Source organism: Microcaecilia unicolor, chromosome 9 (assembly GCF_901765095.1).
Source record: "Microcaecilia unicolor chromosome 9, aMicUni1.1, whole genome shotgun sequence".
In the NCBI taxonomy this organism is placed as follows: Eukaryota; Metazoa; Chordata; class Amphibia; order Gymnophiona; family Siphonopidae; genus Microcaecilia; species Microcaecilia unicolor.
This window is the reverse complement of record NC_044039.1, coordinates 117,616,442-117,632,103: the sequence shown is the minus strand read 5'-3', so window position 1 is coordinate 117,632,103 and position 15,662 is coordinate 117,616,442. Positions and strand designations below refer to the sequence as shown.

Sequence of the window (15,662 nt, the reverse complement as noted above, 5' to 3'; positions counted from 1 at the left end):
GTTTGTGTGTGCTCATCAACTATCATCTCTGGAGTACAATGAGGCTAAAGTGTCAGTCTATCAGGATCTTTCCTTGTTCACGCTGGCTCAAAGACACGCTATGAAGCCTGTGTTGGAGATTCTAATTAAGGAGAAGATTACATATTGGTGGGCTTTTCCTTTTGCCTTATGCTTTACGATTAAAGGTAAACTGAGCAGGGTTTGCAGTGTCTCTGATGCTTGGAAGATTCTTCATGAGGCAGGCCTGGCACCTACTGTTGTTCTGCCGACTGATTTGGCACCCTCGACGAAGGCTAAGTTCCAAAAGTGGAAGAGAGTCATCCAGAAGTCTAAGAAACAACTGGCTCAGACTTGACTCTTTTAAGACTTCTCTTACTTATGATTTGCCTGGGAACTTATTGATAACCGTTTGTTCTATTGCTTTGGGGCACTTGCTTGGTGTCGAAGGGAGAGTATGTTACTTGTTATTAATTGGTGGTGGGTGGATGTAATACTAGTATGTGACAAAGGTTTAGGTCGGGTGTGAATGTGGAGGATGTGTGTGAGGTTGGGTGGTTCATTTGGTATTGTGGCTGCTTTCTCCCTATTTCCCATTCTGTGCTGTGTGGTGCTGTCTGGTGGGTGTATGATTGTGGGTGGGGTTGTGACTGGGGGGATGTTAGGGGGGGAGAGGCTTAGGACGTGGGGTGGGGGGTTCTTTGGGGCTTTTGCTGGGGGGGGGGATTGTTTAATCTTGCTCTAGCCTTGAGGGGTTGCCATTATTGTATGTACATCTTATATAACCGCCTGTCATGTGTCTGATATGAGTAAAGACCTAAAATTTTTGACTTATAATGTGAAAGGCCTGAACTCACCCCAAAAGCACCATAAATTATTTAAGGAACTGCTGCATTTCAAACCTCACGTGGTGTTTTTACAGGAAACTCACTTGAGAAGGGAACTTGAAAAACTTTTGTCACACCCTCATTATCCTTCTGTTTTTTTGTGCTTCAGCGTTGGATGGTTCTAAGAAGAGGGGGGTAGCAATCCTGCTTCATTCCTCTTTGCAGAAACAGGTAGTTAAAATTAAGCGTGATAATGATGGCAGATTCTTGCTTCTGAGCCTATTGATGGACAATTTGGCCTTTACCCTAGCCTCAATATATGCGCCCAATGAAGCCCGGGGGGAGGGGGGTTGAATAAGCTTGTAGGACACTTTGAGGCATATTTTCAAAGCACTTCAAAGCTAAGTGCTTTGAAAATATGCCTCTTTGCGTCTTGTCCCACTGGTAAATTGATAGTTAGGGGGGGGGGGACTTCAATGCCACACAGCATCCTGCGTTAGATAGGTCGGGCCCACCCTCTAGTTCGGATGTTCAAATTTCCCTAGCATTAAATACGGTTGTTCAGGATCTTGGTATCTCTGATGTATGGCATATATCACATCCAGCGGTTCGTGACTATTCTTTTTATTCGCACGCCCATGATACTTACTCTCAAATCGATTATTTACTAGTAGATATATCTCTGACTCATGCTGGGTGGGCTTCAGATATTGGAACTCTTGCCTTATCGTACCATGCTCCTGTTTGGGTTCAGCTTCCTTCTCTCCAGGAGGAAGATAAAGATAGGAGGTGGACTTTGAATACTACTTTGCTAAAAGAGGAGGAGATTCTGGCAGGTTACAGAACTCTCTTGCAGGAGTATCTTGATCTTAATTTAAGTTCGGGACCATCTCTGGGGGTTGTTTGGGATGCGCTTAAGGCTTTCTCTAGTTAGGTTTCTGTCTTCAAAAAGCTAGCTTCTGGACTAGGCAGCAGAGGGTTGAGGTTGCCAAGTGCCTATCACAATTGACTCACTTGGCTGAAAGTCATAAATCTTCTCATTCGGTTACTATATTGCGGGAAATTCAGGCACTTCATTTGAAATTAGATCAGATATATTCTGATCAGTTACAATTTTTTTATGCTCAACAGCGACAGACTCAATATGTGTATAGCAATAAACTGAGTCAGGCTTTGGTGGTTAAATTGCATCAGCGTCGGGTGGACCGCACAGTTCTTAAGGTGGGGGATGGGTTTCTCTGCCATCATCCTTGCAGATCCATCAAAAATTTCAGTCATTTTATCAAAATCTTTATACTTCTGATATTTCTACTACGCCAGAAGCGATAGATAATTTTCTATCGACATGTTCTTCTCCTACACTTACAGCTGATCAACAGGAGGTCCTGGACGGTCCGGTCTCAGTGGATGAGGTCTCTAAAGTTAAAGCACTTCCAATTGGAAAGTCACCTGGTCTGGATGGATTGCCTAATGATTTTTACAAAGCTTTTCGTGGTGAACTGGCACCTTTACTGACAGAGCTCCTTAATGAGGTTCTTGCTGGGGCTGAGTTTCCGCCCTCTATGATGGAAGCTTGGATCGCAGTTATTCCAAAACCTGGTAAGGATAAGACTGAATGTGCTTCCTATCATCCCATTTCAGTATTAAATTCAGATGCTAATCACCTTGCCAAAGTTCTGCCTGATTTAATCCATCCAGACCAGACGGGCTTTATTCCTCATCATCAGGCTATGGACAACGTCCGTCATATGATTAACTTGATCCATGTATCTAAGAAGTGTGAGATCCCAGTCTGTTTAGTGGGATTGGACGCCGAAAAGGCATTTGATCGAGTCCATTGGCCTTTTATGTACCAGGTGTTGGAAAGCTTCGGATTTGGTCCGGGTTTTCGCAGATGGATACAAGCTCTCTATGCTTCTCCATGGGCTTGCATTAACGGTTGTAACTCCCCGATGTTTTCATTGTTCAGGGGCACTAGGCAGTGATGCCCGCTTTCGCCAATGTTGCTTGCATTGGTTATGGAACCCCTTGCGATTTCTTTACGATCTGATCCCAACATTTCTGGAATCTCTGTAGGGAATAGGGAATACAAATTGGCAATGTTTGCTGATGATGTTCTTCTTTCCCTGACAAAACTGTTAATTTTCTTGCCTAACATTATGAAGCATTTGACTGCTATTCCTCAGTTTCAGGTTTCAAACTAAATGTAAATAAGTCAGAGGCTTTAGCAATTGGGATTTCTTCACTGGTTCCGAAGTCCATTCAGCATTCTTTTTCTTTTAAATGGGTATCTGGGGGCATTACTTATTTGGGGGTTACTCTTACCCCTCTTCTTTCAGATTTGTTTCCTGCCAATTACCCTTCCCTTTTGAAAGCTATAAGGACCTGGAAAGGTGGGATGCTTCCGACATCTTGGTTTGGCAGGATTGCAGCGTTAAAGATGAATATATTGCCTCATTTGATGACAGATTGGTTTGTTTTATTTGGTCTAATAAGCGTCCTAGACTGCCCCGTGCTTTACTTTATCGGGATCAGAGGAAAGGCGGTTTGAGTGTTCCTAATGTTTTTTGGTACAATAAAGCGGCTCAAGCTCGAGCTGCTTTTGAATGGTTTCAGGTTAATCCGCAGAAGCTATGGGTTCAACTAGAGCAGGTGGAGGTGGGACCCTGTCCGCTGCGTTCATTGATGTGGCTTCCGCGTAAATATAGGATTCTAAGTAAAGATTTGTGCCCCTTGATTTCTTCAACTTTTTTTTACTGGGACGGTATGTTTGCAAAGCCGGATTTAATCTTATCTAAATTGTCCCCAATAGCTAATAATCCACTTTTCCCTCTGGGTCTTTCTCCTGGGCCGTTTTCTAGATGGGCGTCTTTGGGTTTAATGACATGGGGTCAACTATTTGATGAAGATCATTTGATCCCTTTTGACTCACTAATAGAACAATATCCTATTCTACCTCAGGAGTTGTTTGCTTATTCTCAGTTGAGACACTTCCTTTCCTCTGCGGTGATTAAGGCCAAAATATTGTGAGAGGACTCCTTTATAGAGGACCTTTGTGAGGATTCTAGGACTACTAGGGGTCTTATCACTTGCTTGTATGCTTATCAGCGCAGGCTAATGCATCCTTATCTTGCCCATAGGGAGCACTGGCACCAGAAGCTAGGGGTGACTATTGATGATGATGATTGGTCCTTTTTGGAGAATGGATTGATGAGGGTGTCGATATCAGTTCCCTTCAAAGAGAGTGCAGTTAAAGTACTCTATAGGTGGTATTTGACTCCTGTACGTTTACATCATATGTTTCCAAGTGCATCACCATTGTGCTCACGTGGCTGTGATCAGAGTGGTACTATGGGCCACATCTGGTGGTCCTGTTTTAAAGTGCGGGCCTACTGGAAAGCTATACAGCATAGATTACAAAATTGGTTTCTTAGGCCAATCAAATGGTCTCCTGAATATTTCATATTTACTAAGAAACCTCCTGGTCTCACTAAGTCTTAGGCTTTGTTAACTAGGCATGCTATTATGTCTGCTGCGAGAGTTATTAGCTGCCCACTGGAAATCTCCCACTGTTCCTCCTTTGACGAGATGGTTAAACAAATTATGGTACATTTGTGAAATGGAGAGACTGTGGGCTGTTCGTTGTTGCACTCTGGCGAAATGGGAAGCTATATGGGAACCCTTTCTGAGGCATTACTCTTGTTAGGGAGGGAGTGGGAGGGTGGGAGGGGATGTGATGTGTTTTTTTTTTTTGGGGGGGGGGGTTGGGTGGAAGGTTTAGTTGGTTTGCAGTGGATTGGGGGTGTGGGTGATTGATAAAAAAAAACTAAAAATGTGAGGTTATAGTTTGTTACCATAGGTGCATTGAGACTGTTTTTGTACGTTCTTATATGGTGGCAGAGTTTACGCTGTATGGTATTCTGGTTTTGCGTACCTTGTGGTGCATTTTGCATTTGCTTCTACGTCTATTCTGCTGTTGTATTGTCTTTTCAATGCATAATAAAGACTTCTAAAAAAGTTTTTAAAAAAATCAGTAATGCACGGTTAATGAGCACAAACAAGGTAGCCCTTTATAATCTACCAAGCGCCATCCTTGTGTATGCCCACAGCAAAATGACATGCCATGAAACTTATGCACATACTTACGATAGTCAATTTTTTATAAGAGGTCATTTATGTGCATACAAGACCAAAATACCAGCATTTAGTGGCATTCCTAGCTTGTTCACCACCCAGGGTGGGACGCCGCTGCACCCCCGATGCATCACCCCCCCCCCCCAGACGCGTCATCCCCCAAGGCATGTCATACACCCCGAAGCGCATCACCCCACCACCTTTCCTCTTACCAAGGTGGTGCACAAAGCAGGTACGTGGCTGTTGGCTCTACCGGTCCCCTGCCCCGGAACAGGAAATAGCGTCAGAGGGAGCAGGACACCCGCAGAACCAACAGGCGCGTGCCTGCTCTGCGCATCCCCTTGCTGCCTGCACCTGTGGTGGACCGTTCCTCTGCCCCCCCCCCCACCGCTCTGCCCTTGATATGCATATATGTTGTTTGCACCTAAAATTAAGCGGCTCCTCATAAAATTACCCCTAGTATTCTCTTTTGATGTAAAATATGAGTACTTGTGTTATAATCATGAAGCGTTTAAACACAGGTGACAAGAAAGTGGGTAGATAGTTCTTTTAATGAGAAATGACTGTTGAATAGTTTTACATGTTGTTATAATTGTACTTGCTTGTTTAAATTAGGTTGAAAACCCAAATCCAGACGAAATTGCCAAGGGTAGGCGGACAGTGTACGATACATGGCTGGCAAACAGCCCATCAGCATTTAATCCAGACCTCCCTTAGTAAGTATTTAGCCGTTAACTGAAATCCTTGTAAAGCTGGTTTGCAGGATTTAGGAAAAACAAGTTCATCTGCCAGTTTTGGAGCAAGACAAAATACATTTGTCATAAAGATGATGGTTTGCAACTCAAGTGGTAGGGAGGTACTGAGAGGGAGACAGCTCTTGCAGAAAAGGTAAAGTCCTTTTGAGTTCATTCTCCTATGCACAGTGAGCAATGGATGCAGGATTAGGAAGAAAGATGCTTAAGTGATTATAAAATGCATTGAATGTTCCATCTCCTGCGTTGACAAATGGTGCACCTCTCCACTTTATATGCTTATGGAGAATGATTTTTTTTGTCACAAATCAATGTTGAAGGCATTTGTAGACATTGATAGAAAAGTGCCAAGGGTTGTTTATGAGGCATCCATAACTGCCAGCTGAGCAGGAGATTTAGCAGCAAAAAAAGCAAGCATGTCAAAACCATTTGAGTGGTGGTTCTCTAAATCTGCATAAACTCAAGGTGTCAATAATATTTATGCAGTGCTATCAAAAGAGCACTGCTCAAAAGGTGTTTCACATTTTTATATCCCTTCCCTAAAGTTCTCTTGTGATAATTAATACCTTAAAGTCAACAATAAGCAGAAGTTGAGGGTCTCCAGCATCACAGTTCCATGCTCAGAATCTTACATTGCAGTAGCAGCTCTACAGAAAATGGCTGCTTAAAGCCCCTAGTTCATGTTGCGTCTCATACTGGCACCATTTTAATGTTTCTTTGAAATTTCAAAGCAATTTTTTTTTTTTACTTTAAAGTTTTTATTGAGAGCTTAACAAGCATAACACCTCAAAATACTGAACACATGTTACATTCCTTGTAGAACAATATACCTCCAAAGTTAGACATATACATGTATAAGTGCATAGTTCTCTTTTCGACCTACCCACTCTCCATTTTTGTCCCCCCCTCCTCCCTTCCTTGAATCTATTTATTCACCTTCCCCCTCCCTCCCTCCCTCTCCCACCCAAACTAACTCCCTTCCCTTCCCCTATACATAGTAACTTAAACTTTACATTTCACCCAGTATGTTATCCAAATGTACCCACTCCTCAGCATCTAATTTTAATCGCCCCAGTCTGCGATCTGTTAGTTTCTCCATCTCGGTCACTATTTTAATTTTTGCTGCCCATTGCTGTCCAGTTGGTCCCAATTTCGATTTCCAATGAAAAGCTATGAGGGACTTCGCTGCCGCCAGACTTATGTGTTTTACGCGTCTATGCCATTTCAAACCCCTTCTATTCCCTCCCCCCAGAAGGCACCATTTAGGATCACAGGGGAAATCAACCTTCAGTGCTTCAGTGAGAGAGCTTGCAACATCTGACCAAAACGTTTGCAGAACAGTACATGACCACCATATATGCCAATACGTTCCCACTGCTTTTCCACAACGCCAACACTGATCATTAGCATCAGGATACATCTTTTTTACACGGTCAGGTGTGTAGTACCATCTGCTTAATACTTTGTATGCATTTTCTTTAATCAATACACATATTGACGCCTTATTCACCTCCCTGCATATAGATTTCCACTCAGTCACATTCAGTTCACTCCCTAAATCTCGCTCCCACTCCTTCATATATGGAAATTTAATGAATTCCTCCCCCCCGGAGATGGCGATAAAACAGAGTTATGCCTTTCCCCCTTTTGCTCACAAAACTCCATGTGTCTTCAAAGGTCTCCGCCTTCTCCATTGCAGGACTACCCCATCCCTGCTTACCAACAAAGTGTTTAACTTGCAAGTAGGCAAATATATCTGTCTGTGTTAGTCCGTATGTTTCCTGTAGTTCCTCAAAGGATCTAATTTCCCCTGAATCTAGTAAATCACTAAATTTGACCAATCCCCTGCGTGCCCACCCTACAAATCCCCTTCCCTGTCTTCCCGCCGGAAAGCTGGGCTCCTGAGTAATTAATGCATTGGTGGATAATATTCTCGTTCCTCTTAATTTATCCCTTTGTGACCCCCATATCGTTAACAAGTGCATGATAAATGGGTTCCTCGTTATATGTTTATAAGTTTTAGTAGATATGGAAGCCCATAATACTCCCTTTAGAGAATATCCCTTCACAAAATGCTGTTCCAACCTTGTTAATGCTGTCTCATCCCCCCTATTCCACTCCGTCATAAATTTTAATTGGGCCGCCCCGTAATACCATTGTAAATTGGGAATACCTCTACCCCCTAGATCCACTGCTGTCCACATGATCTTCCTGGAAAGTCTGGCCCCCTTCCCTCCCCAAATGAACCGGAATATTTCAGATTGTAATCTAGATATCTCTCCCTTAGGGACTGAGATTGGCAAGGTTTGAAAAAAGAATAAAAGCCGGGGGAGCAGATTCATTTTTACTGCTGCTATCCTGCCCCACCATGACAGCCAGCCATGCCTCCATTTACTTAGATCTCTCCTTATTTCCCTAAACAGTGGGATATAATTCAATAAGTATAATTGAGATAAATCCCTCGGAATCTGAATTCCCAAATACCGAAAATGCCCTGCCGCTTTTTTAAATGAGTAGGACTCCAGCAATCTATTTACCTCGCTGTCTGAGAGAGTCACCCACATCAATTCAGATTTATCGTAATTAACTTTAAAGCCAGACATCCCCCCCATATCTATCCAGTTCCCGTTTAATAATAGGCAATGTCAATAGTGGATACCCAACATAAAACAAGACATCATCTGCAAATAAAGCTATTTTATGCTCTGTGTCCCCTATCCTCGCCCCTTTAATATCTGTTAGGATTCGCACCCGCTGTGCCAGGGGTTCAATGGAAATCGCAAACAATAATGGGGAGAGAGGGCAACCTTGCCGTGTCCCCCTTTGAATCGTAAAGTGTCCTGTGTAACCCCCATTCACTTTTATTCTGGCTACCAGTGATTTATATAGGCACTGTAACCATCCCACAAATCTCTCCCCAAATCCCATTTCACTCATCACCTCCCATAAATAGTTCCACTCCACCCTGTCGAATGCCTTCTCGGCATCCGTTGTCAAAAAAGCCAGCGGCTCTTCGCTTTGTTGAGTACCCCATAGGATATGTAATGATCTCCTTATATTATCTACCACCTGTCTCTTGGGCACGAAACCAGATTGATCTTCATTTATCAAATACGGCAGCACTATCCCCAGCCTATTGGCCATTATCTTGGCTAAGATCTTAATATCCACGTTTATCAGGGATATCGGTCTATATGAACCACACACTCCTGGATCACGCCCCGGCTTTAACAGAACCGATATCCCCGCCTCATGCATACTAGGTGGGAAAGATCCGCCTGTCAAACCACTGTTACCCACTCTACATAGGACAGGCACCAGTTCCTTGGAAAAGACCTTATAAAATTTGGCCGTGTACCCATCGAGTCCCGGAGCCTTCCCCCCTTTTAAATTTTTAATTACTTCAAACACTTCTTTATGGTTTATGGGTTGCTCTAACATCTCCCTTTGTGATCCTGATAATTGCTGGAGTCCCAACTCCTGTAAATATTGTTGTATTTCCCCCCTGGAAACCTCCGCCCCTTTCGCATATAAAGTAGTGTAGTATTGCACAAATTGGTCACGTATAGCCCTGTCACTGTACAAAGGAATCCCTCCCTGTCCCTTAATCATCGATATTGTACTATTGACCTGACGTTGCTTAAGAAAGCGGGCTAGCATAGTACTCGATTTATTACTAAATTCGAAGAATTTCTGTTGCATGAGATGCCTTTGAAATTCCATTTTTTCCACCTGCAGTTTTTGTAATTCAGCCCTACATTCTAATAAACTTTGCAAGACCTCTAGATTCCTTCCCTCCTGATGTTCCGCCTCTAGTTGTGCTAATCTTACTCTAATCTCCAATTCCCTAGATTCTCGCTCCCGCTTCCGGATTGCTCCATTTTTGATGAGGCGTCCCCTTATAACCACTTTAAGAGCATCCCACAAGCTCCCGTCAGACACCTCACCCGTATCATTAAATTCCATATATTCCTTAATGGCCCCCCGGATCTCTGTACAGATCTTGTCATCCCCTATTAATGATTCATTCAACCTCCAATAGGTAGATTTCCTTTCTTGCCCTAGATCCGAGAACGTGATCCAAACCGGGGCATGGTCAGAAGCATGAATGCTCTCTACTTCTGTTTCTCCCACCCTTTCCCATAGGGAGCGGCTAACCCAGATCACATCAATTCTTGTGTATGTCTGTTGTGCATGCGAGTAGAATGAAAATGTTCGTTGCCTAGGATGTTGCAGCCTCCAAACGTCAAGGAGATCCAACTCCTTGACTAAAGCCTTTAGCTTACTTCTATGTGGTTTGAGATTACCTCCTTCACCCTTGGAATGATCCAGCCCTGCCCAGGTCATATTAAAATCTCTCCCCATTATTACCCTGCCTGCTGCGAACTGCGCTAATTCTTCTCGAAGAGATTCAAAAAATTGTCCCTGCCCTGTGTTGGGAGCATATAGATTTATAATTGTTACAGTCTGATTATATAGTTTCCCTTTTATCGCAATGCATCTCCCCTGTGCCTCTGTGTACATATCTTCCTTGTGAAATGGAACCCCCTCCCTAATGTATGTAGCCAGACCCCCCATTTTGCCTCCCCGTGGGTCTGCCAGTGCATAATAGTTTCCGAAATTCTTATGTTGCAGCAACCTTTGATCTTTCTTTTGTATATGTGTTTCCTGGAACATGATAATATCCCACTTTAAACGCCTGAGTTCATTAAAAATAATACTTCTTTTCCCTGGGTTGTTTAAGCCATTAACATTTCATGAACCCATCCTAACCCCCTCCCCCCCTTCCCTGTCTTCAACCGGCCTCCCTCCCTTCCTGCCAGTTAGTTCTTGAAGGAAGTGTGTCAAGACCGGGTGCCACTGTGTACCCTCATATCCCATTCAATCTCACCCATCCATACATCCACCCTTCATGCGCTCACCCTTTCCACAACCTTTCCTATAATTGACCCCTAACAGTCCCTTAACCACTTCAACAGCTCACTCCAACCACCATTTTGTCCATTACAGTCAAGTTTGATCTCCTTGCGCCGGGCTAGCTGTGCTGGGAAGTGGTGTTCATCTTCTGCCTCTTCTAACTGTTGTCCATCCCGATTGCGACCTGATCCCGGAGCCCGAAGTCTCTCCTTTCGGCCTCTGTCCCTCTGCCGGAAGATCTTTACACCCCAGGTCCAGCAATGCTTTCCACGCTCCCTCCGTGGTCTGACATTTTTTGGATTGATTGCCCATTGTGAATTGCAGGCCAAACGGGTAAAGCCATTTGTACCTTAAACCCTTCTGCTGCAGATAGGTTGTCACCATTTTGAAGTCTCTTCTTCTTGTCAAAGTCGCCTGCGCCAAATCTTGAAAAACTTTAACACTACAGTTCTTCCATGCTATGTCCCCCATGCTTCTTGCTTTTTTCCAAATCAATTCCTTTGCTTGAAACTCGTGAAAACAGACTATGATGTCTCTGGGTGCATCTCCTCTCCGAGGACCAAGACTCCTGTGCACCCTATCAAGCTGCACAGTATCCATTCTATGCTCTGATTGGGAGTTCTCCCCCGAAGTTAAGATGAATGCACACAATTCCTGAATTACTTTCACACAGTCCCCAAATTGATCCTCCTCAGGGATCCCTTTGAATCTCAAATTACCTCTCCGCGATCTATTCTCAAGATCTTCCATCTTCAGTTCCAACTCCATTCTGATTCGTTTTTCCTCTTTAAGGGTAGCTTGCACAGTTTGTAGCTCCTCTCCCATTGCCTCTATATTTTCCTCATTTAGGGCCACTCTGTTTCCTATCTCTTGAATTTCTCCACGCAATTCTGCAACAGCAGCTTGAATTTCTTTTTTTGAGGTTACAACCTCCGTCTTCAATTCCTGAAACCATTTGGCAACATCCCTCTTAGTGAGCTCCATTTCGCTCTCCGAGCGCTCTTCATGCTCCAGCTCCGAGTCCGAGACGTCAGCCGCCATTTTGGCTCCGCGCTTCCCCGCTGTCTTCTCTAGCGCCGCTTCCGCCTCTGTTTTGTCCGCTTTGAAGTGGTATTTCTCCAGCTTTTTTTGGGTCGTCATGCTGTCGGACCTTAGCTGGAGCTTCGGTGGCGCGATTTTCCTCAATTTCTCAGGTGAGATCCTATTTAATATCGAAGCACCTCCGGAGCTTCTCTTTCATGCGGCCATCTCCCAGTGATGACGTCACTTCCTCCGAAATTTCAAAGCTATTTAACAGACTCCAAGAATGCATCTGGATATCTTTTCTCGTTGAATGGATAACTGATGTTCTAGTGATTTATTTTCTTTCTTCTGAGTTTTCAGTAAAGCTCTGGTTATCAACATGACCTGAGTAGCTTGGTGATGATTTTGACTAGACCAGGCCAATATAATTCACAAGAAAAACCAAGGCGCAGTTGGTTTATTAATTTCATGGTATATTTGGAGGGGTAATTTTATAAGGGTACATCTAGATTTAGGTACTATTTTTCTTTGGAGATTACTAAACGAAGTGGCCAATATCACAACTATATTTGAGGCATGAACCCCTACACAAGCTATAGAGCTGGTATAAATTCTTACACCTACATTGTAGAAGACCGTCCCCTGATATTCAAAAACATTTAAGAAGGCAGGACAGGCTCCCATCCACTTAAATCCCCTGCCTGAGGCCACCTAATCCCCGATATTCAGTGACACTAAAGTGGGCAGTACTGCTGAATATTGTCTCTGACTGCTCACAAAAAAGCAGATTAGGGGCGGTGGACCAATGACTTCAGGACATAGAGACTGAGATGATATACAGGGAGTAAACTTTATTGTAGACTCGACACAGTACTGTGTTTCGGCCACAGGTCTGCCTCAGGAGTCTTGGATGGTGTAAAAAATGTTGTTCAAATGTTTGTCCGTCTTGGGTAATACACAAAAAAGTCTAACAAAGAAGTATCCAATGCTTTTTGGTCTCAAAAAAGACCTCCAAGATCATGAAGCTCTAGTATAGTGAAACGACAAGTTGCCTCTTTCTTCACCAGCTTTTGAGCTGCCCTAAGTTAGGCTGCTTAGCATGTGGGTGCTGGCACATTATACTGGGCCGGCACCTGTATAACTTTTTTAAACACATTTGAGTCCCCGAGTCCCCTCCTGCCCCCATGAAAATCCCACTCCTTCCCTTCCTCCTGCCCCTTGCAGCTGCCTGCCAAAATGTCGTGGCAGCTCATGGTAACTTACCTAATATTGAGCTGCCACCCACATAACATTTTGAAACAAATTTCAGCCCCCTAAGGTTGTGGCAGCCATTTTGCCAGGCAGCTGGCAACAGTAAGCGTTTAAAAAAACACTGACCGCCACCGGCTGAATATCGGCGGGCATGTGTATGCACCCTGCCCATGTGAACACCCACCTGCAAAGTATGCACCATTGCATTTAGCTTACAGAACATAGCTTAGTCAGACGCTACTCACTGGAGTCCATAAATTATTAGAAAACTGGCATTTATGCGTGTTCTTGCCACCTAAATCTAGGTGGCTCTTTATAAAATTACCCTGTTGATTTTACAGATGGATTGAACTACATTTTTTTCTGTTATGTCTCTGAAAGAGACATTTTTGTTTTATTAGGTTACTCTAGAATTCTATTATAGCTGCTGTAGAAGAAACATAAACAGTTTTATGAAAATTTCTCTGAAGTCACCCAAGGTAGAATATAGCACCTGCTGTGGCAAACCATACTATAACTTTCTAATGGGCAGGCTGAGAACTGAGTACTGTCTTTTTTCACCTTAACCACAAGATCTCTGCAATGTTAAACAATATAGTATAAGAAACACCAAAGCAGACACTGTAAAGTCCAAAGAGTCTTTATTCAAACCATCCCAACGTGGCCATATTTTGCCAAATTGGCTGCATCAGGGGTTAAACATCTACAACAACTAACCAGACGTATGAAGCTGTTGCTCTGCCATCTGTGATCAGGAAAACTGCTGAAGTCATCGTTGGATGCTCAGTTTTACTTACAGGGCTAAGTCTTGTCTGTTCCTGGTTAGTTGTACATGTTTTACCCCTGATGCAGCCTATTTGGCGAAACGTGGACATGTTGGGATTGTTTGAATAAAAAGACTGTTTGGACTTTACAGTGTCTGCTTTGGTGTTTCTTGACTCTATTGCTGCAAGACACCCAGTGCCTCTTTTTCAATCCGGCAAATACAGCGTATTCATCTCTCAGACTTTACCATGGCCTGTAATGCCAGCTGCATCTAAACCTTGAATAGGACATATTTGTCCTATGGAATTCCTAGTCAGTGAAGTATCGAGCTACCCAGCTGAATGTTAATGATGGGAAGAGTTTTAACCAGAGCACTCTGTTTCATGCAGCATTGGACAGCTGGGATCTGGGAGTGATTATGCCCCCTTCCTGCAGAATCTGGGTATCACGTCATTAGACATAAGATACACCTTTGATGAAGTAAGTGTTTTTGTTTTTCAGTTTTATACATTCAGTAACTTGAGCTCACCATTTTGCTAGACTATTTCTGTTATATTTCAGACACATTCAGAAATCTTTTTAAAAAATGAGTTTAAACTGCCTCATCACTGTTCCGTAATGTTATTAATGGGGTCAATAGTCAAAGCAATTTAAATGGCTAGAAACAGCTCCTGGACGTTTAAATCGCTTGACTGGTGCTAACCAGGTATATTTAATAGCATTTAACCAAATATGCTGCTGAATATTCCCAGTTAACCCCCGATATTTAGTCGGTGGTGGTCAGTGTTCTTTTAAAACTCTGACTGTTCCTGCTAGAGTGGCCCTCAATATTCAGTGCCAGGCCATGGAGCTTTATGTGGGTGGGCTGGCTACCGGAATCTATGTGGGTCCTGGCAAATATTCAGTTGAGTCCACATAGGACAGTTATGCGGCCTCAGCTGAATAACATCTAGAACCCACATAGCAATCTGGTGCCTATAAAGTCCCCCTGATCCTCTTCCTGGCCCCCCAAATAGCACCCTGTCCTTCCTACCACCTCTCCCCAGCCCACCAGACTGAAAGTACTCCTGCACCCCTCAGAATGAGTCCATTCCCAATCCCCCTGGCCAACCTTATGTCCTTGGTGGTCCATGGGGATCACTGGGGACAGGGACGAGTTCCAGTTGTTCCTGCTCCTTGTGGCAAGCCTCTGCCAAATAGCTGCCATGACCTCTCATTGCATCTTGCAGTACTACACAAAGTACCTCGAGCTGCTGTAAGAGTTTGTGGCAGTCATTATGCAGAGGCCTACCACAAGAGGGAGGAGTGAGGGGGACTCGCTCCTGCCTCCAATGACCCCTGCGAACTATCAGGGACATGAGGTAGGCCCAGGGAGGGCCTACCTTGACCTGGTGCGGTTGGGGGTAGGGAGGGGTTCGTTCTGGGGCGGCAGGAGGACTTTCATTCTGGCATGTTGGCGGGAGAGGATAGGAGGGATGGGGATCTATTGGTATGGCCAGGAAGGGAATCGGAGGGATTTTAGAGGCATCAGATTGTTATTCAGGTCCTGGCTGATATTCAGTGCTGGGACCTGCATAGCTAAGCAGATTAATTTAGGACAGCTCTTGAACTGTCCTAAATTAAGTCACTTAGCTATGTGGGTGCCGGCTCCTCCATAACCCCTGGCTGCTCCCCAATGTTGCCCCTGACCTGCTTACTTTTTTGTTGGGCAATCTGTGGGGATATTTACCAGCACTCTCAAGTTAAGTGCTGCTGAATATCCCCACTTAGGTGGCAGGAAGCGATTTAAACAGGCAGGAGAGGCATCTGCCTGTTTAAATCACATTGAAAGTCGGCTGGTTAGTGCCTAAGCCAAAACTGGCCATTTTGCTGTGTCTGGTGGCGGAGATGGAACTTATGCGGTTAACTGCTGACATTCAACACTTAACCACATAAGGTAATTGTGTAAATAGGACCCCATAAAACACAGTCCTAACTTTATGTGGGTAAGTGCTGA

At 44.0% G+C, this 15,662-nt stretch overlaps 1 protein-coding gene across 5 annotated transcripts in view; it reads left to right on the top strand.

Moving 5' to 3' along the window:
• The window catches only part of LOC115477350 (glutamate carboxypeptidase 2-like), a 378,970-nt gene that overhangs the window by 195,857 nt on the left and 167,451 nt on the right, over nucleotides 1-15,662 (top strand). For all 5 annotated transcript variants that reach the window (XM_030214175.1, XM_030214174.1, XM_030214177.1 and 2 more), the window contains 2 exons: nucleotides 5,574-5,674; nucleotides 14,056-14,146. In XM_030214175.1, the coding sequence (XP_030070035.1) occupies nucleotides 5,574-5,674; nucleotides 14,056-14,146 (192 nt within the window). The remainder of the gene's footprint in view (nucleotides 1-5,573; nucleotides 5,675-14,055; nucleotides 14,147-15,662) is intronic.